A 26,713-nucleotide genomic window follows, 5' to 3' on the forward strand; every position below is an offset into this window, starting at 1 on the left:
GGGCTTCGCCGGGGGCGGAGGCAACGTCGTGCGCACGCGCAGGCCGTGCTGCGGCCCCTTGGAGCGCCGGAAGCCCGCAGTGCCGGAGGCCCGCAGCGCCGGAACCTCAGAGGCGGGTCGCAGCGGCGCAGAGGAGGTCAGCTGCGGGAGCGTTTCCGGGGACGGCGCCGCCATGAGACTGACCCCGCGCGCGCTGTGCAGCGCCGCCCAGGCCGCCTGGCGGGAGAACTTCCCCCTGTGCGGTCGCGACGTGGCGCGCTGGTTCCCGGGCCACATGGCCAAGGGTGAGGCACGGCGGGGAGGGGCAAGGTCATGCCTACGGCCGCGGCGCCTCTGCTTCCCTCCCACCCCCGTTTCGGCCGTCGCCTGCCTCTCCCGGTCGTCCTGGGCTGGCGCCGCCCCTCCTCCCTTGTTTCCCCTCCTTCCCCGCTCTCACCCGCTCCCGGAGCCGCCGGGACCCCTTCCCCTGCGCATCTGCGAGAGATGCCTGTTCCCGCGAGTGCCCCCGCAGCGCAGCCTCGGACCCAGGGCCTGCTTGACCTACCTCTGGCCCGCCGCCCCTGTCCTCTGTTCCCAGCAAGTGCCTTCTGCCCCTTTAATCCCCCGAAGCCTCCGTTTCCACATGTTCTTGACAAGATAGACTTTTCTGAGTCTTTTGGGGACTAAATGAAACAGTGGGTATGAAGGCACCTGTTCAGTTTTAACTGGTATCTTGAGTCGTTCTCCTGCTTAAACGTCTTTGGTAATTCTTACTGTTTGTCACAATTTGGCCCCAAGAAGACCTCTGGGGCCAGCCCAGCCCGTCTAGGTGTTGTGATGGCCACTCCTGTGTCGGCTCCGCGTGTACTGGGGGCCGAGGGGGAAGAAGGGCCCGTGTGGGTGACTGAGGCTGTGTCCTCGGTCTTCGGACAACACTGGAGGGGAAGAAAGCTGGAAGCTTTGTTATCTTGGTTGTGTGTGGTATTCCTGGTTAGGGGACTATCGTCATCATCCCCGCGAGGTAGCAGGGGCCTAATGAGCCAGTGTTACGCTGTTTTATAGCCCAGATTAAGACCCGTGGAAGGGCCGGCCCGGTGGCTCACGCTTGTAATCCCAGTACTTTGGGAGGCCGAGGTGGGCAGATCACGAGGTCAGGACATGGAGACTATCCTGGCCAGCATGGTGAAACCGCGTCTCTTCTAAAAATACAAAAAATTAGCCCGGCATGGTGGCGCGTCCCTGTAGTCCCAGCTACTCGGGAGGCTGAGGAAGGAGAATTGCTTGAACCTGGCAGGCGGAGGTTGCAGTGAGCCGAGATCGTGCCACTGCACTCCAGCCTGGGTGACAGAGCAAGACTCTGTCTCAAAAAACAAAAAAACGACCCATGCACGTTAAATATTCCACCCAGAGTCAGCCATGAGTCAGGTGGTGAAGACTGCATCTGGCTTTTGACACATGGCCCACCCTGTGGCAGGGTGCCTCCCAGTCTCCCACTCCGAGGGTGCGGACCTTGGAGGAGGCGCTCAGCGGATGTTATCTGTTACCATTACTTAGTACGCTTCCCTCAGATGTAGTCTTTTTAGGTTATTTATGGTGGCGTGTCATTCTGGACGGTTCAGCTTGAACCGTCACTCTAGAAAGGTTGTGAGCCCCTTCGCTGAGGCGTCCTTCTGTTTTCCAGGGCTGAAGAAGATGCAGAGCAGCCTGAAGCTGGTGGACTGTATCATCGAGGTCCACGATGCCCGGATATCCTTTCACAGAGCAGGGGAGGCCCCTCTGCCTGAAGTCATATTACACATTAGAATTACCTGGGGAGGCTTTTAAAAATATGTATTGCGAGGCCCCTTTCTAGACCAGTTAATCAGAATCTGTGATGTGGGGTCCAGACTGCGTGTCTTTGAATACATATATCTGTGTCACTCAAGCCTGACGGTACGGTGCAGCAGTGGAATCCTCTAGATAGGCTATGAAACCGTTTAAATGTTCCTGCCAACTGGGGCTTTCCTCCTGTACTTCAGGAATGAATTGGCAGGATGTGATGATTCGTTCACTGATGGCAAGAAAAAAAGTTGGTTGGCTGGTAAAGCTTTGGAGGAATTTTTACCTTAATTTTGCCACATCCCACTTTCAGGCCGCAACCCTCTGTTTCAGGAAACCCTTGGGCTTAAGCCTCACTTGCTGGTCCTCAACAAGATGGACTTGGCGGATCTTACAGAGCAGCAGGTAAAGGCCTTTCTCTCAGACGCCTTCAGCAGTGTGGCTGTGTTTTCCCGAGGTCGCTTGTTCTAACGGAAGAGTTGCTGGACGCACACTTGTCAGTTTGCCCAGGCAGGCTCTGCTTTAGAAACAGCCCTTTGCTTTGCAGAAGTGTGCCAGCATCGTTTCTCATATGGCGTGCCCCCGTCTAATGTGTGGTTCGTGACCTGGACACCCAGGGAGTGCACGTCTCCTGTGGGAAGTGGCCAGGTTGTGCTGCCAGAGCCCGAGTGGTCAGTGAGTGTGCATTGTGGGCAGCAAGCCACCCAGGTGCCGAGGCAAGAGACCGAGGACACGAGCTTTTCCAGTGTAATAAAATATATGAAATAAGAATAGTTATACTAGATATAGGTCATAGATATGATTGTATATGAATATCACTAATCATTAGTTTGTAGCAATTACTCTTTATTCCAATATTATAATAATCCTCGCTCTATAATCATAACCTAGGAAAAACCAGGCCATACAGAGATAGGAGCTGAGGGGACATAGTGAGACGTGACCAGAAGACAAGTGTGTGAGCCTTCTATTATGCCCAGACAGGGCCACCAGAGGGCTCCTTGGTCTAGCGGTAATGCCAGCGTCTGGGAAGACACCTGTTGCCAAGCCGACGGTGGTCTAGCGGTAGCGTCAGTGTCAAGGAAAAGCACCCGCTACTTAGCAGACCGGGAAAGGGAGTCTCCCTTTCCCCAGGGGAGTTTAGAGAAGAGTCTACTCCTCCACCTCTTGTGGAGGACCTGACATCAGTCAGGCCCGCCCGCAGTTATCCGGAGGCTTAACTGTCTCCCTGTGATGCTGTGCTTCAGTGGTCACGCTCCTAGTCCGCCTTGATGTTCCATCTTGTACACCTGGCTCTGCCTTTTAGATAGCAGTAGTAAATTAGTGAAAGTACCGAAAGTCTCTGATAAGCAGAAATAATGGCGTAAGCTGTCTCTCTCTCTCCCTCTCTCTCTGCCTTGGCTGCCAGGCAGGGAAGGGCCCCCTGTCCAGTGGACACATGACCCACGTGACCTTACCTATCATTGGAGATGGCTCACATTCTTTACCCTGCCCCTTTTGCTTTGTATCCAATAAATATTAGTGCAGCCAGACATTTGGGGCCACTACCGGTCTCTGCATCTTGGTGGTAGTGGTCCCCCAGGCACAGCTGTCTTTTCTTTTATCTCTTTGTCTTGTGTCTTATTTTCTTTTTTTTGTTTTTGAGGCAGAGTCTTGCTCTGTCGCCCAGGCTGGAGTGCAGTGGCACAATCTTGACTCACTGCAAGCTCTGCCTCCCGGGTTCACGCCATTCTCCTGCCTCAGCCTCCTGAGTAGCCAGGACTACAGGCGCCCGCCACCACGCCCAGCTAATTTTTTGTATTTTTAGTAGAGACGGGGTTTCACCGTGTTAGCCAGGATGGTCTCAGTCTCCTGACCTCATGATCCGCCCGCCTCGGCCTCCCAAAGTGCTGGTATTACAGGCGTGAGTCACTGCATCCAGCCTGGTTTTTTTTTTTTTTTTAATCATCGCAAGTGTTTTCACTAGTTGGTACTTTTACGTCATATCAGTGGCAACTGCTGCCTTTGAAAATGTGACTTTTTGTAGACTGGTGGGTGGCCGTCTAGTATAGGGCACAGCAGTGTCTGACCTGGTCAGAGAAAGGCCAGTGCTTCTGAAGAATCAGGGGAGAGAGGTAGACTTGCCCCTGGGTGGCCCTGCCTTCTGCCTCCCTGAGCAGGGACACCCAAGTACATTTACTACCCAGAGTGTGTGGTTTCAGGTGTGTGTCTTATTCTTGATCTCTCTATCCGTGTCATCTTCGTGGACAACTAAATAAAACCAGCTGAATCAGTGAAGGACTTGTTGATTTAAGCCTCAGGCATACTTTAGGTCAGATGATTAACAACACTGATGTTTAGAAATATGATACTGCTTTGCACTGGTTTCACTGCATGTTAAGGCCACTGAATTCAAAAATTATCTGGGCGTGGTGGCGCATGCCTGTAATCCCTGCTACTCGGGAGGCTGAGGCATGAGAATCGCTTGAACCAGGGAGGCGGAGGTTGCAGGGAGCCGAGATTGTGCTACTGCACTCCAGCCTGGGTGACAGAGCCGAGACTCCAGTAAAAAAAGTAAAATAGAAATGTTTTGTGTCTTTCAGAAAATTATGCAACACTTAGAAGGAGAAGGCCTAAAAAATGTCATTTTTACCAACTGTGTAAAGGATGAAAATGTCAAGCAGGTAGGCTTTTCGTCTGTGCTCTCTCTGACGCTTCTGCTTCAGTAGGTTCGAGGAGCATTATAAACTGTTTTATGCTTTAGTAAGAAGCAGAGCTTTGGAAAAGATCCTAGGTGTTGGTTTCCAGCTGCCACACATGGATACGATCTCCTGGGGCAAGTGCGTCTCCCTGTACTGAGGGTACAAGGTCAGGCTGTAGACGCATTCCAGGGTTGTAGGTGGTCAGAGTCTTTTGGAGACTCAGGTAGCTCATGTTTCCAGTTATATGTGGTAGAATTTTCTGGCTTGATGTGTTTCTTCATTAAAAGGTAGTTACAGCTGTCACTGAAGCCCCGGGTCTGCCCTGCTTGTTTTTGATGGGAGGGGGCGGGCATAGGTGGTCCCCGGCCCCAGAGCTCAGTCTGACATCTGTGACCTGGACAGAACTCCAGTTTCCCAACACCGGATACTTGGTGTGCTACCTCCAGATGAAGGGTGACGCCCAGTTTGCCTGTGAAATGTTGGGTAGAATTCCAGATATGAGGTCTCTGTTTTCCTAACGGATATGTGAAAGTGGAGACACTGGAATCCCTAATCCTGTTCTGAGGTGGCAGAAGGAGCGGGTCAGTGCACAGGCGTCCGACCTGGGGTGGCTCCATGAGTGGGTGTTTGTCGCAGATCCTCCCGATGGTCACTGAACTGATTGGGAGAAGCCACCGCTACCACCGAAGAGAGGTTCGTTGGTGGGGCCCAGAGCTGGGAGTGGGAGGCGGGTGTGGGATGGGCCAGCCCCTCCTGCCTGGCCTCTCCAAGGAGAAGGCGCAGCGCCCCAGGCAGGGAGGCCCCTCCTTTGTCCTCTCATTCTCTTCAGTGGAAAGGGCCGAGGCCGTCCCCTGGGTGGGCAGAGCCTCGGCGTTAACCTCCCTTCTTCCCTGAGCTGGCCTGGCCTGGGGTCCCCTTGCCTGGGTGTGGTTGCAGAGTCTCAGGCTCTAGCGGCCAGGGTGGGCCCTGTGACCCCTCTCTCTGCCTGCGCAGAACCTGGAGTACTGTATCATGGTCATTGGGGTCCCCAACGTGGGCAAGTCCTCCCTCATCAACTCCCTCCGGAGGCAGCACCTCAGGAAAGGTACTGGCGCGTGCGGCGGATCACCTCAGGAAAGGTACTGGCGCGTGCGGCTGATGTGCTGATGCCTCCATCTTTCTCGGAGGGGACGTGCCCGAGGAGCACCGCCAGTCTTCTGCTGACCCCGCAGCTCCACAGCACATCTTGTCTCGTTCAGTCCAGTTCACAGGAGGGCTGAACAGTGGGACCAGGTCGTTCTGTGAATTTCACACTTAATTTTTCTCTCTTTTAAAATCTTTAACATGAGGATGGCTTTTCTAAACTTTGATATTTGTTCATTTATTTAAATCCCTTTGGCCGGGCGCATGGCTCACGCCTGTAATCCCAGCACTTTGAGAGGCCGAGGCGGGCGGATCATGAGGTCAGGAGATTGAGACCATTCTTGCTGAAACGGTGAAACCCCGTCTCTACTAAAAATACAAAAAATTAGGTGGGTGTGGTGGCGGGCACCTGTAGTCCCAGCCACTTAGGAGGCTGAGGCAGGAGAATGGCGTGAACCCGGGAGGCAGAGATTGCAGTGAGTTGAGATTGTGCCACTGCATTCCAGCCTGGGCGACAGAGCGAGACTCCGTCTCAAAAAAAAAGAAAAAAAAATCCCTTTGATCCAGAGAATTCAAAGCGTGTGAAGTAGACAGGGCTGGATTATCAGGCAAGGAGGCTGCAAGGCCATTCCTCCATGGCGTCCGCCTTGCCTTTGCTGGAGGGTTCCTGGACTCCGGAGTCGCAGGCGCTCCTCTCCTCCCTCCGTGCCTGTTCTCAGACTCTGATTCAAAGCAGGAGCCCTGAGCACCCTTCACTGCCCCGTGGGCTCTTTTCCTTAAGTGTTTTCAAGTTTAATTCAAGTCCTTGTTGGCTTCATTTTTCATATTAATAAGGTATTTATTAACAAACCCATTCATGATGTGCAAATCTGAAGGCTTTAAACTACGGTGAACTGTTATTTTACAGAGAGGGTGTTTTTGGTGCTAATTGGAGCGTTGTTACAGTCATTTATTCTTTTAAGTTTATTTTTAAGCGTATTATTTTTTATCAGTGGTATTAAGTGCATTTATAGGGTTATGCAGCCAGCATCACTATTTTCAGATATTTTGGTGAAAATGAAACTCTGTAAATACAAAGAGTCACTCCCCCAGCCTCCTACACCTCTCGTTCCACTTTCTGTCTGTGAATTTGATGACTGTAACTGCCTCCTCCAAGTGGACTCACAGTACTTGGCCTTTTGTGACTGACTGATGTCACCGATCATGATGTCCTCAAGGTTCGTCTGTGTTGTCCTGAGTGTCAGAATTTTATTCCTTTTTAAGGCTGATCACCCCGTTGTGTGTACAGACCACATCCTGTCTTGTCCATTCATCTGGATGGACACTTGTGTTTTTTATTCTTGGGTTGTTTGTCCACAGTGGAGTGGCCTCTCCTTGGGACACACCCTGAGCTGGGTCCTAGAGCAGCCAGTCGCCTGTGGACAGTGCTGTGGGAGGCAGGCTGACCTTGGGGTGCAGGGGTGGGTCCAGGAGGGAGGTGGGGGACTGTGTGGAAGGAGCAGCTCAGGTCTGACCTCCGCAGTCTGACAGTGCCTTTCCAGTCCTGGGGAGTTAAGTTCTGGTGCATTTGTTGAAGAATCTCAGTCTCTGTGTGGCTTGGAAAGTGCCCTTGCTGTGAGCTGGTTTGGGACTGAAAGTGAAACAAATTATAGCCTTGGGAAGCTCATCTGGCTTTTAGTTGTTTCCATTTTGGCCAGATGTGTTTGTTACATAGTCTCCCTGCTTGGCTGGTCAGATGTGTTTGTTACATACGTCTCCCTGCTTGTTCTGCAGCTTCTGTGTTTAGTATACATTTGAGCCTCCTTTTCTCCTTTTCCTACAGGGAAAGCCACCAGGGTGGGTGGCGAGCCTGGGATCACCAGAGCTGTGATGTCCAAAATTCAGGTGGAGTCCTCAGGGGCCAGGCCCAGCACTCTGTCAAGAGCTCTGCAGGCGTCTGGCACCTGCCGACCTCTGCGTGGCTTCCGGCTGCTGACCACGCTTCCCTCCCCTCCACTCAGTGTCCCCGCTGAGCACCCCTGGGGCAGGCACTGCCCCTGCCCTTACTCCACAGTCCTCATAGTCTTTGCGCCAAACCTTTGGGGAAGGCACGCTGTTTTCCCCATTTCCAGATGAGGCCACTGTCCAGGGCCATGCAGTGGTCAGGACAGACCTGAGTGTGGCGCCCCCCGCCCCACCCTCCACTCCCTTCCTTGTGTTCTCCTTGGGAGCAGAAGACAAGCCGTTGGGACCTGACGCTTTTATTTATTCTCCAAATTAAGTGGGAATTAGATCCTCTGGGGAACCCTAGAGCTTGGTGAGAGTGACGCTGCCATGGGGTTGGGTCCCTGAGGCCTTCCTCGGAGCATTGGGTGCCAGGGGCTGCCCAGGCTTCCTGAGTGGCCCACCTGGGTGGGAGGCTGCCACCGCGGCCTGATCATGCCCTCTGTGCCCACACAGGTCTCTGAGCGGCCCCTGATGTTCCTGTTGGACACTCCTGGCGTGCTGGCTCCTCGGATTGAAAGTGTGGAGACAGGCCTGAAGCTGGCCCTGTGTGGTGAGCCGGGGCTGGGGCTGGGACCGGGACCGGGGCCCCTGCCACCCCACCTTTAGGGCTGGCTTTGGCACAGGGCCCCTAGACGGGAGTTGTTACTGCCTTTGACCTGGTTGCTGCCAGACCTTCCTCGAAGCTTAGTGTGAGAGCTGTAATAGTGCACAGCTGACAGGCACTGGTCACCATTCCACCCTGCCGCATGAGTGGCCTTCGCTTTCCCCATTTGACGGACCAGGGCAGAGAGGTTGGTGGCAGGTGTCAGGCAGGAGTGGGGACCGGGAGCACAGCCGAGTTGACGGACCAGAGCAGAGAGGTTGGTCGCAGGTGCCAGGCAGGAGTGGGGGCCGGGACCACAGCCGAGTTGACGGACCAGAGCAGAGAGGTTGGTCGCAGGTGCCAGGCAGGAGTGGGGGCCGGGACCACAGCCGAGTGCCATCCTCTTGGTTAGTGTCTTTGTCAGTGGGTGGCCTCTTCCTCACGGCATGGTGTCTTTGGGCTAGGACTGGAAGGGATGTGTTTGAACTTGGCAGGAACATAGATGTGGCTGTTTCCAGTGCTCACCTCGGCTGCTGCTTCCACAGGAACAGTGCTGGACCACCTGGTCGGGGAGGAGACCATGGCTGACTACCTGCTGTACACCCTCAACAAACACCAGCGCTTTGGGTGAGTGCAGTGAATGCAGGGCAGCTGGGGCCCCTCCTCCTAGTCACCTCATTTAAAAAAAAAAACAAACAAAAAAACCCCCAGCATTAGAAAGGTATTATAAACACGGTAACCTGCACATCGTTTAAAGCGTCCAGTTGGACAAGTTTGGGAGTATGGCTATACGTCTGTGAAAGCAACACGCAATCAAGGAAACGAGCGTTCCCATCACCCCCAGTCCCTGCTCCTCCTTCGTGAAATCAAGGAAACGAGCGTTCCCGTCACCCCCCGTCCCTGCTCCTCCTTCGTGAAATCAAGGAAACGAGCGTTCCCATCACCCCCAGTCCCTGCTCCTCCTTCGTGAAATCAAGGAAACGAGCGTTCCCGTCACCCCCCCGTCCCTGCTCCTCCTTCGTGAAATCAAGGAAACGAGCGTTCCCGTCACCCCCAGTCCCTGCTCCTCCTTCGTGAAATCAAGGAAACGAGCGTTCCCGTCACCCCCCGTCCCTGCTCCTCCTTCGTGAAATCAAGGAAACGAGCGTTCCCGTCACCCCCAGTCCCTGCTCCTCCTTCGTAAAATCAAGGAAATGAGCGTTCCCGTCACCCCCAGTCCCTGCTCCTCCTTCATGAAATCAAGGAAACGAGCGTTCCCGTCGCCCCCAGTCCCTGTGCTCCTTCGTGATCACACCTTCCTGCGCCTCCCCGAGCCCAGGCAGCCGTCTTCTGTCCCTGTAGATTGCTTTGGGTTTTCTAGAATTCCACGTAGATGGAATCACACAGGATGTGCACTCTTGTTGATCTGTCAGTCGGCACGATTGTTGTGTGATCCCCGTGTGTCGTAGCGTGTTGTCCGTCATTCATCCTTTTTGTTGCCAGGCGGTTTCAGTGTCCAGGTGCGCTGCAGTCTATCCCTTCACCTGTTGATGGATGATATGTGGGTTGTTTGCAGGTTTTGGCTATTGCAGATAAAGCTGCTGTGAACATTCATGTACCGACAGGTCTTTGCGTAGACCCGGGCTTTCGTTTCCCTTGGGTTAATACCTACGAGTAGAGTGGCCGGATCATAGGGGAGGCATATGTTTGAGTTTTTAAGAAACCGCCACATTGTTTTCCAAGGTAGTTACACTGTTTTATATGTTGGCAAGCAGGGAATGAGTCCTTCAGTTTCTCTAAGATCAGTCTTTTAACTTTGGCCTGTCTGACGGGCGGGCGTGTAGGGGTGTCGCATAGCATTTCAATTTGCATTTCCCTGATGACAGTGACGTTGAGCATCTTCATGTGCTTATTTGTCATCCCTCTCTGGGGAAATGTCTGTTCAAATCCTTTTCCCTTTTTTTTTTTTTAACTGAGTTGTTTCTTTCCTTATTGCTAAGTTTTAATCTTTTTTTTTTTTTTTTTTTTTTTTGAGACAGGGTCTCAGTTACCCAGGCTGAAGTGCAGTGGTACAGTCTCAGCTCACTGCAGCCTGACCTCCTGGGCTCAAGCAATCTTCCCACTTCAGCCTCCCAAGTAGCTGAGACTACAGGCGTGTGCCACCACACATAGCTGATTTTTGTATTTTTTGTAGAGACAGGGTTTCCCCATGTTGCCCAGGCTGGTCTTGAACTCCTGGGCTCAAGGGATCTGCCTGCCTCAGCCTCCCAAAGCATTAGGATTATAGGCATGAGGCACCATGCCCAGCCTGTAATCTTTTTCTAATATATTCTGGATGCAAGTCCTTAATGAGAGATACGGTTTGTAAATACTTTCTTTAAGTCTGTGCCTTGTCTTTTCAGCCCTCTTAGCAGTGTCTTCCGAGGAGTAGAATTGTTAATTTTCATGCAGTCCAGTTTATCAGCTAGATCTTTTCCAGAGTGCTCTTGTTGTCATATCTAAGAAATCTTTGCTTAAACCAGGGTCACAAGGGTTTCCTCATTGAAGATAGATGGTTTTAGGTTTTACATTTAGGGCTATGATCCTTTCTGATTTTTTGGTATATGGTACAAGCTGCAGATTGAAGTTCTTTTTTTTTTGCACATGGAGAACCAGTTGTTCCGGAAACATGTGTTGCAAAGACTGTCTTTTCTCCGCTGAATTGTCTTTGCATCTTTGTCGCAAGTCAGTTGTCCATATACGTGGGTCTGTTTGTGGACTCTAACTGTGTCACTTTTCTGTGTGACCGACCGTCTTGGTAACTGCTTCTAATTTAATATGAGATTTGAAATCAGGCAGTGCTGGTACCCCCCACTCTTCTTTGTCAAAATTGCTTTGTCTTTTCCTGGTTCTTTGCATTCTCATGCATTTTTCAGTCACTTTGTCAGTTTCTACAAAAATCCCTATGTTTCTTGAGGCCGGGTGGCAGATTCCCCTGAATTTATAGGTCAGTCTGGGGAAGAATTGACAGTATTGTAACACTGAGTCTCTGACCCGTGAATACAGTGTATCTCTTCATTTATTTAGGTCTTTAGTTTTTCTTTGCAGTGTTTTGTAGTTTACAGTACTAGGTTTTTTATACCTTTTGTAAGATTTATATTGAACTCTTTTTTAAACTTTTAATGCTAAGATTTATCTTTTGATACAAAGTAGATGTTTTCAGGGTACCTATGATATTTTGATGCATTCATACAATGTGTAATGATCAGATCAGGGTAATTGGGATATCCATCATCCCAAACATTTATCTTCATGCTGGAAACATTTGAATTGCTCTCTTCTGGTGTTTGAAATATACTGTAGATTCCTGTTAACTGTAGTCACCCTACCGAACTATTCATTAATCAACCTCTGTTCATCCCCTCTTCCCCCTCACCTCTGGTAATCACCAGTCTGCTCTCTGTCTTAATGAAGTCCACATTTTTAGCTCCCACATTTGAGTTAGAACATGCATCATTTGTCTTTCTGTGCCTGTTTATTTCGCTTAACAGAATGACCTCCAGTTCTGTTTGTATTACTGCAAATGACAAGATTTCGTCCTTTGTTATGGCTAATATTTCATTGTGTTTTATGTACCACATTTTCTGTATCCATCATCCTTTGATGGACACTTAGGTAGATTGCATATCTTGGCTATTGTGAGTAGTGCTGCCGTGAGCATGGGAGTGCAGTATTTCTTCAGTATATTGATTTCCATTCTTTTGGGTCTATACCCAGTAGTGGGATTGCTGGATCCTATGGCAGTTCTATTTGTAGTGTTTTGAAGAACCTCTGTACTGTTTTCCATAGTAGCTGTACTAACTTACATTCCCACCAACAGTGTACGACGGCTCCCCTTTCTCCACATCCTCAACAGCATCTGCTATTCCCTGTGTTTTTTAATAAAAGCCATTTTAACTAGGGTGAGATGAAATCTCATTGTGGTTTTGATTTGCATTTCTCTGGTGATTAGTCATGTTGAGCATTTTTTCATACACTTGTTGGCCATTTGTATGTCTTCTTTTGAGAAATAATTATTCAGATCTTCTGTCCATTTTTAAATAGTTATGTGGTTTTTTTTGCTGTTGAGTTGAATTGCTTATATAATCTGGTTATTAATTCCTTGTTGGGTAGTTTGCAGATATTTTCTCCTATTCTGTAGATTATCTTGTCAGTGCTTTGATAGTTTCGTTTCTTGCTTCGGGTCTTGCCGTGCCGTCCAGGCTGAGTGCAGTGGTGCGATCACAGCTCACTGCAGCCTCGAACTCTTGGGCTCAAGAGATCCTCCTGCCTCAGCCTCCCAAGTAGCTGGGATTATAGGCACGTACCACCATGCCTGGCTTGCTGATTGTTTCCTTTGCTGTGCAGAAGCTTTTCAGCTTGATGTAAATTTTTTTACATTTGCCTATTATTATTATTATTATTTTTGCTTTTGTTGCCTGTGCTTTTGAGGTCTTATACAAAAAAAATCTGGCCCAGACCAATTTCCAGAAGCGTTTCCCTTACGTTTTCTTCTAGCAGTTTTGAAGTTTCAGGTCTTAGATTTAAGTCTTTTTTTTTTTTTTTTTGAGAAGGAGTCTCACTCTGTCACCCAGGCTGGAGTGCAGTGGCACGATCTCGGCTCGCTGCAACCCCTGCTTCCTGGGTTCAAGCAGTTCTCTGCCTCAGCCTCCCAAGTAGCTGGGACTACAGGTGCCCGCCACCATACCTGGCTAAGTTTTGTATTTTTAGTAGAGACGGGTTTTCACCATCTTGGCCAGGCTGGTCTTGAACTCCTGACCTCGTGATCCACCTGCCTTGGCCTGTAATAGCCACCGCACCCGGCCAGATTTAAGTCTTTAATCCCTTTTGATTTGGTTTTGTATATTGTGAGAGATGGGGTCTAGTTTCATTCTGCCTGTGGTTATCCAGTTTAACCAGCACCCTTTATGGGAGAGACTGTCCTTTCCCCAGTGTATGTTCTTGGCACCTTTGTCGAAAATGAGTTGGCTGTAAATGTGTGGATGTATTTCTGGGTTCTCTGGTCTGTTCCACTGTTCTGTGTATGTGTTTTATGCCAGTAGCATGCTGTTTTTGGTTACTACGAATATTTTGAAGTCAGGTAGCGTGATGCCTCCAGGTTTGTTCTTTTTGCTTCAGGTTTGCTTTGGCTGTTTGGGGCCTTTAGTGGTGCCATACAAATTTTAGGATTGTTTTTCTATTTCTTTGCAGAGTGTCATTGCTATTTTGATAACGATTGCATTAAATCTGTAAATTGCTTTGGGTGGTGACATTTTAACAGTATTCTTCTGACTGATAAGCATGGAATATCTTTCCATTTTTTATGTGTCCTCTTCAATTTCTTTTATCAGTGTTTTATAGTTTTCCTTGTAGAGATTTTCCACTTCTTTGGTCAGATTTATTCCTAGGTATTTTATATTTTTGTAACTATTATAAATGGGATTTTCTTGATTTCTTTTTTTTTTGAGATGGAGTTTCGGTCTTGTTGCCCAGTCTGGAGTGCAATGGCGTGATCTTGGCTCACCGCAACCTCCGCTTCCTGGGTTCAAGCAATTCTCCTGCCTCAGCCTCCCGAGTAGCTGGGATTACAGGCGTGTGCCACCACGCCCGGCTCATTTTTTGTAATTTTAGTAGAGATGGGGTTTCTCCACGTTGGTCAGGCTGGTCTCGAACTCTTGACCTCAGGTAATCCGCCTGCCTTGACCTCCCAAAGTGCTGGGATTACAGGCGTGAGCCACCGTGCCTGGCCTGATTTCTTTTTCCGATTACCTGCTGCTGATTTTTTTATGTTGGTTTTGAATTCTGCAACTTTACTGAAACCTTTTTATCAGTTCTAATAGTTTTTTGGTGGAGTCTTTCAGTTTTTCCCAATATAAGATTGTCATCTGTAAATAAGGATAATTTTGACTTCTTCCTCTCCAATTTGGGTGACTGTTATTTCTTTCTCTTGCCTAATTGTTCTGGGTAGGACTTCCAGTATTCTGTTGAATAAAAGTGGTAGAAATGGGCATCTGTGTGTTGTTCCAGATCTTGGAGAAAAGCTGTTTTTCCTTGTTCAATATACTGTTGGCTGTGGGCTTGTCATGCGTGGCCTTTATTGTTTTGAGGTGTGTTCCTTCTATACTCAGTTTGCTGAGAGCTTTTATCATGAAGCGATGCTGAATTTTATTGAATGCTTTTTCAGCATTTGTTGAAATGATTGTTTTTTTTCCTTGGTTCTGTTTAATGTTATATGTTTATTGATATGCATGTGTTAAACCATCCTTGCAACCTTGAGACACATCCCACTTGATCGTGGTGAATGATCTTTGTAACATGTTGTTGAATTTGGGTTGCTGGTCATTTGTTGAGGATTTCTGCATCTGTGTTCATCAGGGATATTGGCCTGTCGTTTTCTTTTTCTGCCGTATCCTCGTCTGGTTTTTGTAGGAGGATAATGCCATATACAGTGACTTTGGAAGTGTTCCCCCCTTCAGTTTTTTTGAGTAGTTTGAGTACAGTTGATACTAGGTCTTCCTTAACTGTTGATAGTTCAGCAGTGAAGCCATCGGGACCTGGGATTTTCTTTTCTGAAAGACGTTTTATTACTGCTTTGATCTTGTTACTTATTATCGATCTGTTCAGGTTTTTCCGTTTCTTCACGGCTCCGTCTTGCAGGTGTTTGTGTCCAGGAGTTCATCCCCTTCGTCTAGGTTTTCCAGTTCGTTGCTGTGTAGTTGTTCGCAGTAGTCCCTAATGATCCCTTGTATTTCTGTGGTATTGGTTGTAATGTCTCCTTTTTTGTTTACTGATTTTATTTATTTTGATCTTTTTAAAATTCTAGCTAAATGTTTGTGGATTTTGTTTATGTTTTTGAAATAATTTTTTGTTTCATTGATCTTTGGTATTTTTTTTTTCAACTCAATTTCATTTATTTCTGCTCTGGTCTCCTGATCTCTGTTATTTCTTTTCTTCTACTAATTTTGGATTTGGTTTGCTCTCACTTTTCTGGTACCTTGAGGTTCATGGTTAGGTTATTTGAAGTCTTCTGCTTTTTTTAGCGTAGGTGTTTGTTGCTATAAACTTCCGTCTTAGCAACACTTTTGCTGAATCCCATAGACTTTGATATATTGTGTTTCCATTTCCGTTTGTTTGAAGAAATTTAAAATTTTTCTTATTAATTTCTTTATTAACCCATTGATCATTCAGGGGCGTGTTGTTTAATTTCCATGTGTTGTGTGGTTTTTGAGGTTCCTCTTGTTACTGCTTTTTCTCGTTTTATTTCATCGAGTCAGAAAAGATACTCAATAAGATTTTGATTTGTTGAAACTTGTTCTGTGGCCTAACATATGGTATATTCTGTAGAATGTTCCATGTGCCGATGAGAAGAATGTGTGTTCTGCAGCAGTTGGGTGAAATGTTCCGTAAATGTCAGTTAGACCTGATTGATCTAGCATGTAGTTTCACTCCAGTGTTTCTGTTGATTTCTGGCTGGAAACTCCCTACGGAGAGGGGGTGTTGAAGCCCCCTACTATTACTGTATTGCACTCTGCCTCTCACTTTCAATCTATCAATGTTTGCTTTATATATCTGGGTGCTCTGGTGTTGGGTGCATAGATATTTATAATTGTTATATCTGCTTGCTGAATTGACCCCTTTATCAATCGTATAGTGACTTTCTCTGTGTCTTTTTACAGTCTGACCTGTAGTCCATTTTGTGTAAGTATAGCTGCTCCTGCTCTTTATACAGTCTTTGACTTTTAGTCTGTTCTGTCATCTGTAAGTATAGCTATTCCTGCTCTTTTTTTTTTTTTTTGGTTTCTGTTTACATGGAATATGTTTTTCCACCCTTTGACTTTCAGTGTGTGTATGTCTTTGTAGGTAAAGTCGGTTTCTTATAGGTAGCATATAGTTTGATCTTGTTTTTTATCCATTTATCCACTCTGTGTTTTTTGCTTGTTTTTGAGACAGGGTCTCACTCTGTTGCCCAGGCTGGTGTGCAGTGGTGTGATCATAGCTCACTGTAGCCTTGAACTCCTGGGCTCAAGCAGTCTTCCCACCACAGCCTCCTGATAGTTAGGACTACAGGCGTGTGCCACCACACCTGGCTGTTTTATTTATTTATTTATTTATTTTTTGTAGAGGCGAGGTCTTGCTATGTTGCCGAGGCTGGTCTTGAACTCTTGGCCTCAGATGATCTTTCCACATTGGCCTCCCAAAGCGCTGGGATTACAAACGTGAGCCACTGTGCCTGGCCTACTCTATGTCTTTTAGTTGGAGAATATAGTACATTTGCTTTCAATATTATTATGGATAAAGACTTAATATTGCCATTTTGTTGCTTGTTTTCTGATTGTAACTCCTCTTCCTTTTTTACTGTCTTCCTTCGCATGTGGTTAAGAGATTTTCTCTGTTGGTATGTTTTAATTTGTTGCTTTGTATTTTTAGTCTATATATTATATGTAGTGTACCATCAGGCTTACAAAAAGCATTTTATATTTATAACAAGTTATTTAGTTATTTTAGCTGGGCGTGGTGCTCTGTGACTGTACCCTAGGTACTCAGGAGGCTGAGATAGGAGGATTGCTGGAGCCCAGGAGTTTGAGGCTGCAGTGAGCTGTGATCGTGCCATCACACTTCAGCCTGGGTGACAGAGTGAGACCCCTCTCTTAAAAAACAATCATTTTAAACACATGACACCTTATCTGTGATCACAGAGGAAAGAATAGAAACAAAGGAGAAACTAAAGAATTCTGTACTTTAACTCCACCTTTCCCCCAAATTTTCACGTTTTGTCATTTCAATTTATTTCTTTTTATATTGGCTCTCTCTTTCCAGGTTGCTGTAGTTATTATTTTTCATACATTTTTCTTTTAGTCTTCACACTAGAGATGTGAATGAATGCACACCACATTCACAGTATTATTCTGAGTCTGTGTGTTTACTTTTCCCAGTGGGTTTTATACTTCACATGTTTTCTTTTTGTACATTAGTGTCTTTTTCTTTCAGATTGAAGAACTTTTTTTTAGCATTTCTTGTAAGTTGGGTCTGATGAATTCCCTCAGCTTTACTCTTTCATGTTTGAAGGTGTGTCCTCAGTTGACAGTTGCATTTTTTTTTTCCTTCAGCACTTTGAGTATATCATCCCACTGCCTCCTGGCCTATATGGATTTCCTGGAGAAGTCTGTTGCCGGTTACACTAGAGCTCTTTTATAAATATATTTGCTGCTTTTCTCTTACTACTTGTACTACTTACTGCTTGTAGGATTCTTTCTTTGTCCTTGACTTTTGAGAGTTTGATTATTATATTCTGTAGGGTAGTTTTATTTGGGTTAAATCTGTTTGGTGATCTCTGACCTCCCTGTACCTGGACATTTATGTCTTTCTGAAGGTTTGAAAATTTTTCTGTAATTATTTCTCTGAATAAACTTTCTGTGCCTTCCTCTTGCTCGGTTCCTTCTTGAACCCCAGTAATTCCTAGGTTTGCTCTTCTGAGGCAGTTTTCTGTATCTTGCATGTGTTCTTCATTCCTTTTCATTCTTCTTTTTCCTCTTTCCTCTTCTATATGTTTTCAAATAGCCAGTCTTCAGGCTCACTGATTTTTTCCTCTGCTTGGTCCATTCTGCTGTTGAGAGCCTCTAATATATTTTTCAGCAAATGTATTTTTTACTTCCAGGATTTCTGTTTGATTTTTTTTTTTAATTTCAATCTCTGTTAAATTTGTCTGACAAATTTGTGAGTTGTTTTTCTGTGTTTTATTGGAGTTTGCTGAGTTTTTTTAAACAGTTATCTTGAATTCTTGGTTTGAGCGCTTACACGTTGCCATCTCATTAGGGTTGGCCACTGGCTCTTTGCTTTGTCTGTTTGAGAAGGTCGCGGTTTTCCGTTAGCTGTTGTTTCTTGTGCACATATGTCTGTGGTTTTGCATTGAAGGATTTGTTATCCAGGCTTTCCTGTCTGGCTTTTTTTTTCTTGGATGTTTGCTTAGAGGTTTTTTGCAGCTTACTTTCTGCCTGGAGTTTTTTTCACTTCTCTGGTCTCATCCTCAGATTTGAGTTCTGGAATATTGCTGGTGATATTCTTGGCGCTGGATGTTTGGTTTTGGTTTTCTTTGAGAGGGCGAGGGAAGCCAGATTGCTTCTACTTCTCTATTTGGTGATGTCATTCCCTCTATTAACTCTTTACTATTTTTGATGCTATTGTAAATGGTATTGTTTTTATGTTCACTTTTGATTTTTCATTGCTAGTATACAGAAGTAGAATTGATTTTTGTATATTGATCTTGTCTCTTGTAACCCTGCTACACTCATTTATTCATTCTATTAGCTCTTTGTAGATTCCAGTTAGATTTTTTACCTAGACAATTATGTCATTTGCAAATAAAGATCATCTTACTTTTTCTTTTCCAGTCCAGATGCCATATTTTGTTTTCTTGCTTTATTGCACTGGCTACAGTCTTCAATACAATTGACAGGTTTTTTTAGTACTTGAGATGTGGTGAGAACAGACATCTTTTTTTGTTCCTGATCAAAGGTAGGAAGCTTTTAGTCTCTTACCATTGAGTGCAGTATTAGGTATGGGTGTTTCTTAGATGCCCTTCATCAGGTTGAAGAGAATAGTCTGGCTAGAGGCTTATTAATTTTATTGATTTTTCCCAAAGAATCAGCTTCTGGTTTCATTGACTTTCTGTTGTCTTTGTTTTTTATGTCATTGATTTCCATTCGATGTTTATTTTTTTATTTCTACTTTGGTAACTTTCTATTTGTACTACCAATTATTGTGAGAGGGGCACTGAAATTTCCCACTGTAACTGAATTTCTGTTTCTTCTTGCTGTTCAGTCAGTTTTGGCTTCGTGTATTTCGAAGCTCTGCTGTTAGGTACAGAAACGCTCAGGAGATTGTTATGTCCTCTTGATGATTTGATGCCTTTATCATTATGAAATGATCTTTTTTTATCCTTCAGAATATTCTCTGCTCTGAAATCTGTCTTGTCTGATATTAATATAGCCACCACTTTTGTTTTTTTGAGACAGAGTTTCACTCTGTCTCTCAGGCTGGAGTGCAGAGGTACAATGTTGTCTCACTGCAACCTCCGCCTCCTGGGTTCAAATGATTTTCATGCCTCAGTCTCCTGAGTAGCTGGGATTACAGGCACCTGCCACTATGCCCAGCTAATTGTTTTTGTATTTTTAGTAGAGATGGGGTTTCACCATGTTGGCCAGGCTGGTCTTGAACTCCTAATCTCAGGTGATCCACCCATCTTGGCCTCCCAAAGGGCTGGGATTACAGGTGTGAGCCACTGCGCCTGGCTAATTTTTTTGTGTGTTTTTAGTAGAGATGTGAGTTTCGCCATGTTGGCCAGGCTGGTCTTGAACTCCTGACCTCAAATGATCCACATGCCTCCCAAAGTGCTGGGATTTCAGGTGTGAGCCACCGTGCCCGGCCCATTTGTCTCAATTTTTGTTTTCTTTTTTCCTCTCTCTTGCCTCTTTAGGATTGAATATTTTTAAATGATTCTACTGTATCTTCTTTGTTAGCTTATTGTCTACAACTTTTGGGAGAGGTTGCTTTAGGGTGTATAGTATGTCTTTAAAGTGATGACCTTACAATAATGCATTTCTGTTTTTCTTATCCTGATCCTTGTGCCATCATCATCATGATATATTTTACCTTTACATATTTTATAACCTCCAGATATACTTTCTTTCCTTCATACAGTTATCTTTTAAAGAAATATAAAATACCAGAAAAAAAGTTGTATATATTTTCCCATCAGTTTACCATCCACACCTTCTCCTTTCTTTGTGTTTTCTTTTCTTTCTTTTTTTTTTTTAATTGATCATTCTTGGGTGTTTCTCGCAGAGGGGGATTTGGCAGGGTCATAGGACAATAGTGGAGGGAAGGTCAGCAGATAAACAAGTGAACAAAGGTCTCTGGTTTTCCTAGGCAGAGGACCCTGCAGCCTTCCGCAGTGTTTGTGTCCCTGGGTACTTGAGATTAGGGAGTGGTGGTGACTCTTAACGAGCATGCTGCCTTCAAGCATCTGTTTAACAAAGCACATCTTGCACCACCCTTAATCCATTTAACCCTGAGTGGACACAGCACATGTTTCAGAGAGCACCGGGTTGGGGGTAAGGTCATAGATCAACAGCATCCCAAGGCAGAAGAATTTTTCTTAGTACAGAACAAAATGGAGTCTCCTATGTCTACTACTTTCTACACAGACACAGCAACAATCTGATTTCTCTATCTTTTCCCCACATTTCCCCCTTTTCTATTCGACAAAACCGCCATCGTCATCATGGCCAGTTCTAAATGAGCTGTTGGGTACACCTCCCAGACGGGGTGGTGGCCGGGCAGAGGGGCTCCTCACTTCCCAGAAGGGGCAGCCGGGCAGAGGCGCCCCCCACCTCCCTCCCAGACGGGGCGGCTGGCCGGGCGGGGGCTGACCCCCCACTTCCCTCCTGGACGGGGCGGCTGGCCGGGCCGGGGCTGACCCCCACCTCCCTCCCGGACGGGGTGGCTGGCCGGGTGGAGACGCTCCTCACTTCCCAGACGGGGTGGCTGCCGGGCGGAGGGGCTCCTCACATCCCAGACGGGGTCGCGGCCGGGCAGAGGCGCTCCCCACATCTCAGACAATGGGCGGCCGGGCAGAGACGCTCCTCACTTCCTAGATGGGCTGGTGGCCGGGAAGAGGCGCTCCTCACTTCCCAGACTGGGCAGCCAGGCAGAGGGGCTCCTCACATCCCAGATGATGGGCGGCCAGGCAGAGACGCTCCTCACTTCCCAGACGGGGTGGCGGCCGGGCAGAGGCTGCAATCTCGGCACTTTGGGAGGCCAAGGCAGGCGGCTGGGAGGTGGAGGTTGTAGCGAGCCGAGATCACGCCACTGCACTCCAGCCTGGGCACCATTGAGCACTGAGTGAACGAGACTCCATCTGCAATCCCGGCACCTAGGGAGGCCGAGGCTGGCGGATCACTCGTGGTTAGGAGCTGGAGACCAGCCCGGCCAACACAGCGAAACCCTGTCTCCACCAAAAAAATACGAAAACCAGTCAGGCGCGGTGGCGCACGCCTGCAATCGGAGGCACTCGGCAGGCTGAGGCAGGAGAATCAGGCAGGGAGGTTGCAGTGAGCAGAGATGGTGGCAGTACAGTCCAGCCTCGGCTCGGCATCAGAGGGAGACCGTGGAAAGAGAGGGAGAGGGAGACCGTGGAGAGGGAGAGAGAGGTAGCAGAGCGGGAGCGGGAGCCCCTGTTTTTTCATAGACGGGTCCTGCACTCATTTCTTTGTGTAGGTCCAGGTTTCCTTCTGGTGTGATTTTACTTCTGTCTGAAGGATTTCCTTTAACATGTATTGTAAGGCAGGTTTGCTAGTGATGAATTCTTTCAGCTTTTGGTTGTCTGAAGATGTCTTTATTTCACCTTTGTTTTGAAAGATATTTTCTCTACGTGTAGAATTCCAGATTGATGGGGTTTTTTAGTGCTTGAGAGGGGTTGGTCTCCCTTTCTCACCTGCGTGGTGTCTGATGAGCTATCTGTGGTCGTGTTTGTTTGTTCCTCTGCTGCTTCCAGGATTTTCTCTCTCAGTGCTTTTGAGCAACTTGATTACAATGGACCTTGGTATGGTTTTCTATGTGTTCCTTGTGCTTGTAGTTCATTGAGATTTTTGGATCTGGGTCTTTGTAGTTTTCATGAAATTTGCATCTTTTTGAAACTTCATATCTGCAGGTGTTTTTTCTGTCCCTCTACTCCTCAGGACCTCAGGCACGCAGGTATCAGGCACGCGGGTATCAGGCAGGTGGGTATCAGGCATGCAGTTATCAGGCATGCTGGTATCAGGCACATGGGCCTCAGGCACACAGGTATCACGTGGGTATCAGGCACACAGTTATCAGGCACGCGGGTGTCGGCACGCGGGTGTCGGGCAGGCGGGTGTCGGGCATGCGGGTGTCGGGCAGGCGGGTGTCGGGCAGGCGGGCGTCAGGGTGCTTGGCTTTGCCCCACTGCAGCTCAGTAAAGCTTTGTGCCTGTTTTGCGGTTTCTGTTGCTGTGTCTTCGGGTTCACTCATCTTTTCTTCTGCAATGTATAATCTGCTGTTCATCCGACTCAGTAGTTTTCATAGTTTTCACTTCCGCAAGTTGAGTTTGGATCGTTTTAAAAAATATCTTTCATGTTTCAGCTTAGATTTAATGTCTTGTCTGCTAATTCTAACATTGGGTCAGTTTGAGTTGACTGATTTTTCTTCTCATTAGGGGGTCTGTTTTTTTGCTTTGTAGGCCTGGCAATTTTTGGATGATATATATATATATATTTTTTTTTTTTCTTTTTCTTTTATTTTATTATTATCATACTTTAAGTTTTAGGGTACATGTGCACAATGTGTAGGTTAGTTACATATGTACACATGTGCCATGCTGGTGTACTGCACCCATTAACTCGTCATTTAGCATTAGGTATATCTCCTAAATCTATCCCTCCCCCCTCCCCGCACCCCACAACAGTCCCAGGTGTGTGATGTTCCCCTTCCTGTGTCCATGTGTTCTCATTGTTCAATTCCCACCTATGAGTGAGAATATGCGGTGTTTGGTTTTTTGTTCTTGCGATAGTTTACTGAGAATGATGATTTCCAATTTCATCCATGTCCCTACAAAGGACATGAACTCATCATTTTTTATGGCTGCATAGTATTCCATGGTGTATATGTGCCACATTTTCTTAATCCAGTCTATCATTGTTGGACATTTGGGTTGGTTCCAAGTCTTTGCTATTGTGAATAATGCCACAATAAACATATGTGTGCATGTGTCTTTATAGCAGCATGATTTATAGTCCTTTGGGTATATACCCAGTAATGGGATGGCTGGGTCAAATAGTATTTCTAGTTCTAGATCCTTGAGGAATTGCCACACTGCCTTCCACAATGGTTGAACTAGTTTACAGTCCCACCAACAGTGTAAAAGTGTTCCTATTTCTCCACATCCTCTCCAGCACCTGTTGTTTCCTGACTTTTTAATGATCACCATTCTAACTGGTGTGAGATGGTATCTCATTGTGGTTTTGATTTGCATTTCTCTGATGGCCAGCAGCACATCAAAAAGCTTATCCACCATGATCAAGTGGGCTTCATCCCTGGGATGCAAGGCTGGTTCAATATACGCAAATCAATAAATGTAATCCAGCATATAAACAGAACCAAAGACAAAAACCACATGATTATCTCAATAGATGCAGAAAAGGCCTTTGACAAAATTCAACAACCTTCATGCTAAAAACTCTCAATAAATTAGTTATTGATGGGACGTATCTCAAAATAATAAGAGCTATTTATGACAAACCCACAGCCAATATCATACTGAATGGGCAAAAACTGGAAGCATTCCCTTTGAAAACTGGCACAAGACAGGGATGCCCTCTCTCACCGCTCCTATTCAACATAGTGTTGGAAGTTCTGGCCAGGGCAGTTAGGCAGGAGAAGGAAATAAAGGGTATTCAGTTAGGAAAAGAGGAAGTCAAATTGTCCCTGTTTGCAGATGACATGATTGTATATCTAGAAAACCCCATCATCTCAGCCCAAAATCTCCTTAAGCTGATAAGCAACTTCAGCAAAGTCTCAGGATACAAAATCAATGTACAAAAATCACCAGCATTCTTATACACCAATAACAGACAGACAGAGAGCCAAATCATGAGTGAACTCCCATTCACAATTGCTTCAAAGAGAATAAAATACCTAGGAATCCAACTTACAAGGGATGTGAAGGACCTCTTCAAGGAGAACTACAAACCACTGCTCAATGAAATAAAAGAGGATACAAAGAAATGGAAGAACATTCCATGCTCATGGGTAGGAAGAATCAATATCGTGAAAATGGCCATACTACCCAAGGTAATTTATAGATTCAATGCCATCCCCATCAAGCTACCAATGATTTTCTTTTTTTGAGATGGCATCTCACTCTGTCGCCCAGCCAGGCTACAGTGCAGTGGCACAATCTCAGCCCACTGCAGCCTCCGCCTCCCGGATTCAAGCGATTCTCCCGCCTTAGCCTCCCAAGTAGCTGGGATTACAAGCATGTGCCACCACACCTGGCTAATTTTTGTATTTTTAGTAGAGACAGGGTTTCACCGTATTGGTGAACAGGCTGGTGTCGAACTCCTGACCTCAAGTGATCCGTCCACCTTGGCCTCCCAAAGTTCTGGGATTACAGGCATGAGCCACCGTGCCTGGCTGGATGCCATGTATTTTGAGTTTCACCTTGTTAGGTGATGGATATCTACATTCCTGTAAAAATTCTTGAGCTTTGTTGTGGGACAGTTAGATTATTGGAAACAGTCCGGTCCTTTCAGGAGTTCTTCCCATTGGCAGGTCTCGGGGGTGGTCCGGGGCGCCTCCTCCAGGCTTGCTCCTCTCTCCTGGGACAGCTTTTTTGGAGCACCAGGGGGCCCTTGAGGCTGCTGATTCAGAGCTCATGCTTGGTGCCTCCGAGAAGTTAGATTTAGAACCTGTGTTACTCAGGGTTCTGATGCTCCCATGGGCTCTGAGCTCATGTCTTGCTTTGCTGGGCCTTGGGGTGAGTCCTCTGTTACCGGCTCATGCTGTGACCAGGTCCGAGGGCACCAGCCTCCTCAAGGTTGAGCCTGCCCTCGTGGGAGCCACGAGACAGGTTCCCCTCACTCCTGGCTGTCAGGAAGGTTGGGAGAGTGTTGGGTCTGGGTTAGTCGGGCTCCCAAGGCTTAGGGTGGTGTTTGTCCCTGTGAGTGGCTGCTCTGTGCTGGCCTTTCCCTCCAGGCCTCTCTGCCCAGAGCCTGCACTGTGAGGAGTCAAGAGTGCCCGTTACAATCACTGGGTGACGCTTAGCAGCGGTGGGTGCCTAGTCAGCCCATGCTGGTCCCTGTGCTAGGAAAACACCGCTCAAACACCCAGCCGGGTGGAGAGGATGCAGGTGTACTGGCTGCCTGGAAGTTACCGAGTGCCATCCTTAGCAGCAAAGAGAGTATGTTTGCAGATGGTCTGCTGTGCTCCTCTTTTAGTTTCCAGGACCTGGGCCTGCACAGAGGCCTGCCTGTCCTACCCCGGATAGAGTGGATGAAGCCTGTGTGTGTGAACAGCTGTTACTCCTCCCGCTGCAGCAAGGGCTCTGGTGGTGGGAGCCGCCCCCCATGCTGCTGGCCGTGGCCACACAGGACAAAGCTCAGGGATGATTCTTAGATAGTGGCTCTCCCCCAGGGCCCAGCACCAGTCACCTGCAGTCTCATCTTGGTCATCCACAGCGCCGCAGTCACTGTCACCCACAGGAGGTGCCTGGCCGTGGCCTTTGTGGCATTCAGGAGGAAGGGCCCGGCCTGGCTGGCCACGCGGTGTCAGTGCTGGGCCCCCTGGCGCTGACCTGCGGCCTATGTGCAGGTACGTGCAGCACTACGGCCTGGGCAGTGCCTGTGACAACATAGAGCGCGTGCTGAAGAGTGTGGCTGTGAAGCTGGGGAAGACGCAGAAGGTGAAGGTGCTCACGGGCACGGGTGAGTGAGGTCGCTGACGTGGGCACCGGAGCCTCACCCCATCACCCCGGGGGACCCCGGCCATCCCTGGAGGAGGCAGGGAGGAGAGGAACGTGTCAAGGAGCATGCGGCGGGCCTTCTGGGAATGGGTTTCAGGGCAGGGGAGCTACAGAAAGTTCTGGAGAGGAAGGGCTTGTAGTCCAGGCTTCCGAGGGTGAGACCAGCCCTGCCGCGTATTGGGCAGTGCTAGGTGGACACCTGCAGGCCTCACATGCCTGGCCTTGGAGGCTCCGGGCAGCGCAGCTCAAGCTGTTTTCTTTCTGAGTGTGATCCCGTTCCCTGGGCTTCCCTGATGCCATCATGGAGCCTCTTAGGGCTGGTCCCTCAGGTGGGTAAGGGCTGGGCCCGTCCTGCTGTGAAGGCTCCTTCCTCACTGAACCCTCCCGTCCCCCAGGTAACGTGAACGTTATTCAGCCTAACTATCCTGCGGCAGCCCGTGACTTCCTGCAGACTTTCCGCCGTGGGCTGCTGGGTTCCGTGATGCTGGACCTCGACGTCCTGCGGGGCCACCCCCCGGCTGAGACTTTGCCCTGAATTTATCCGGGTAGGGAGGGCCGGAGGCATGTGGCCTCCTAGACCTCCTGACCTGGGTGGTTGAGGCTCAAGACAGCTCACCCGGTCCAGAAGCTCCATGCTGGTCACTAGGGTGCTGTGCTCTCTGGCGCCCCACAGCCTGGCCAGCTCCAGGGACCCCAGTTGCAGGGGCCCAGCAGGTGGGAGTGGACACCAGGCTTCCCAGTGGATGTCCCTGAGAAGCTCCGCATGCTTGGTTCTCCCGGAGCTTCCTGCTCAGGCCTCTTGAGAAATGGATGCTCTCTCAGAAGGAGTTAAAGCTATAACCTGTAACCTTTAAAATCTCCAGTTAAAGGGCCTGTTTCTTACTGGCCTGTGAGGTGCACCGTAGTGCCTTGGGCCTGTGTGTTAAAGCTGCTCTCACTGGTGGAACCTAAGAAATGAGCAGGTTGGCAGCTAGGGTTTGTGTTGGAGGCTTTCGGTCCAGTGTCCTGCAG

At 47.7% G+C, this 26,713-nt stretch overlaps 1 protein-coding gene across 4 annotated transcripts; it reads left to right on the forward strand.

The window, feature by feature from the left end:
* Positions 1-17: 17 nt before the first annotated feature.
* MTG1 (mitochondrial ribosome associated GTPase 1) lies at positions 18-26,558 on the forward strand. 4 transcript variants are annotated; one of them, XM_054660054.2, is made up of 11 exons: positions 18-284; positions 1,661-1,725; positions 2,098-2,202; positions 4,380-4,460; positions 5,115-5,171; positions 5,472-5,562; positions 7,423-7,484; positions 8,040-8,136; positions 8,715-8,796; positions 25,552-25,664; positions 26,098-26,558. In XM_054660054.2, exons 1-11 carry the CDS (start codon positions 173-175, stop codon positions 26,235-26,237), a joined length of 1,005 nt encoding a protein of 334 aa, XP_054516029.1. In that variant the 5' UTR covers positions 18-172; the 3' UTR covers positions 26,238-26,558. The 4 variants fall into 4 exon arrangements, with proteins under 4 accessions (XP_054516029.1, XP_063637280.1, XP_054516028.2 ...); XM_063781210.1 differs by having other exon boundaries at positions 26-136; XM_054660053.2 differs by lacking the exons at positions 25,552-25,664; positions 26,098-26,558 and adding an exon at positions 21,875-22,948 and having other exon boundaries at positions 38-284.
* Positions 26,559-26,713: the final 155 nt, after the last annotated feature.

This window comes from Pan troglodytes, chromosome 8, assembly GCF_028858775.2.
Source record: "Pan troglodytes isolate AG18354 chromosome 8, NHGRI_mPanTro3-v2.0_pri, whole genome shotgun sequence".
Taxonomy (NCBI): domain Eukaryota; kingdom Metazoa; phylum Chordata; class Mammalia; order Primates; family Hominidae; genus Pan; species Pan troglodytes.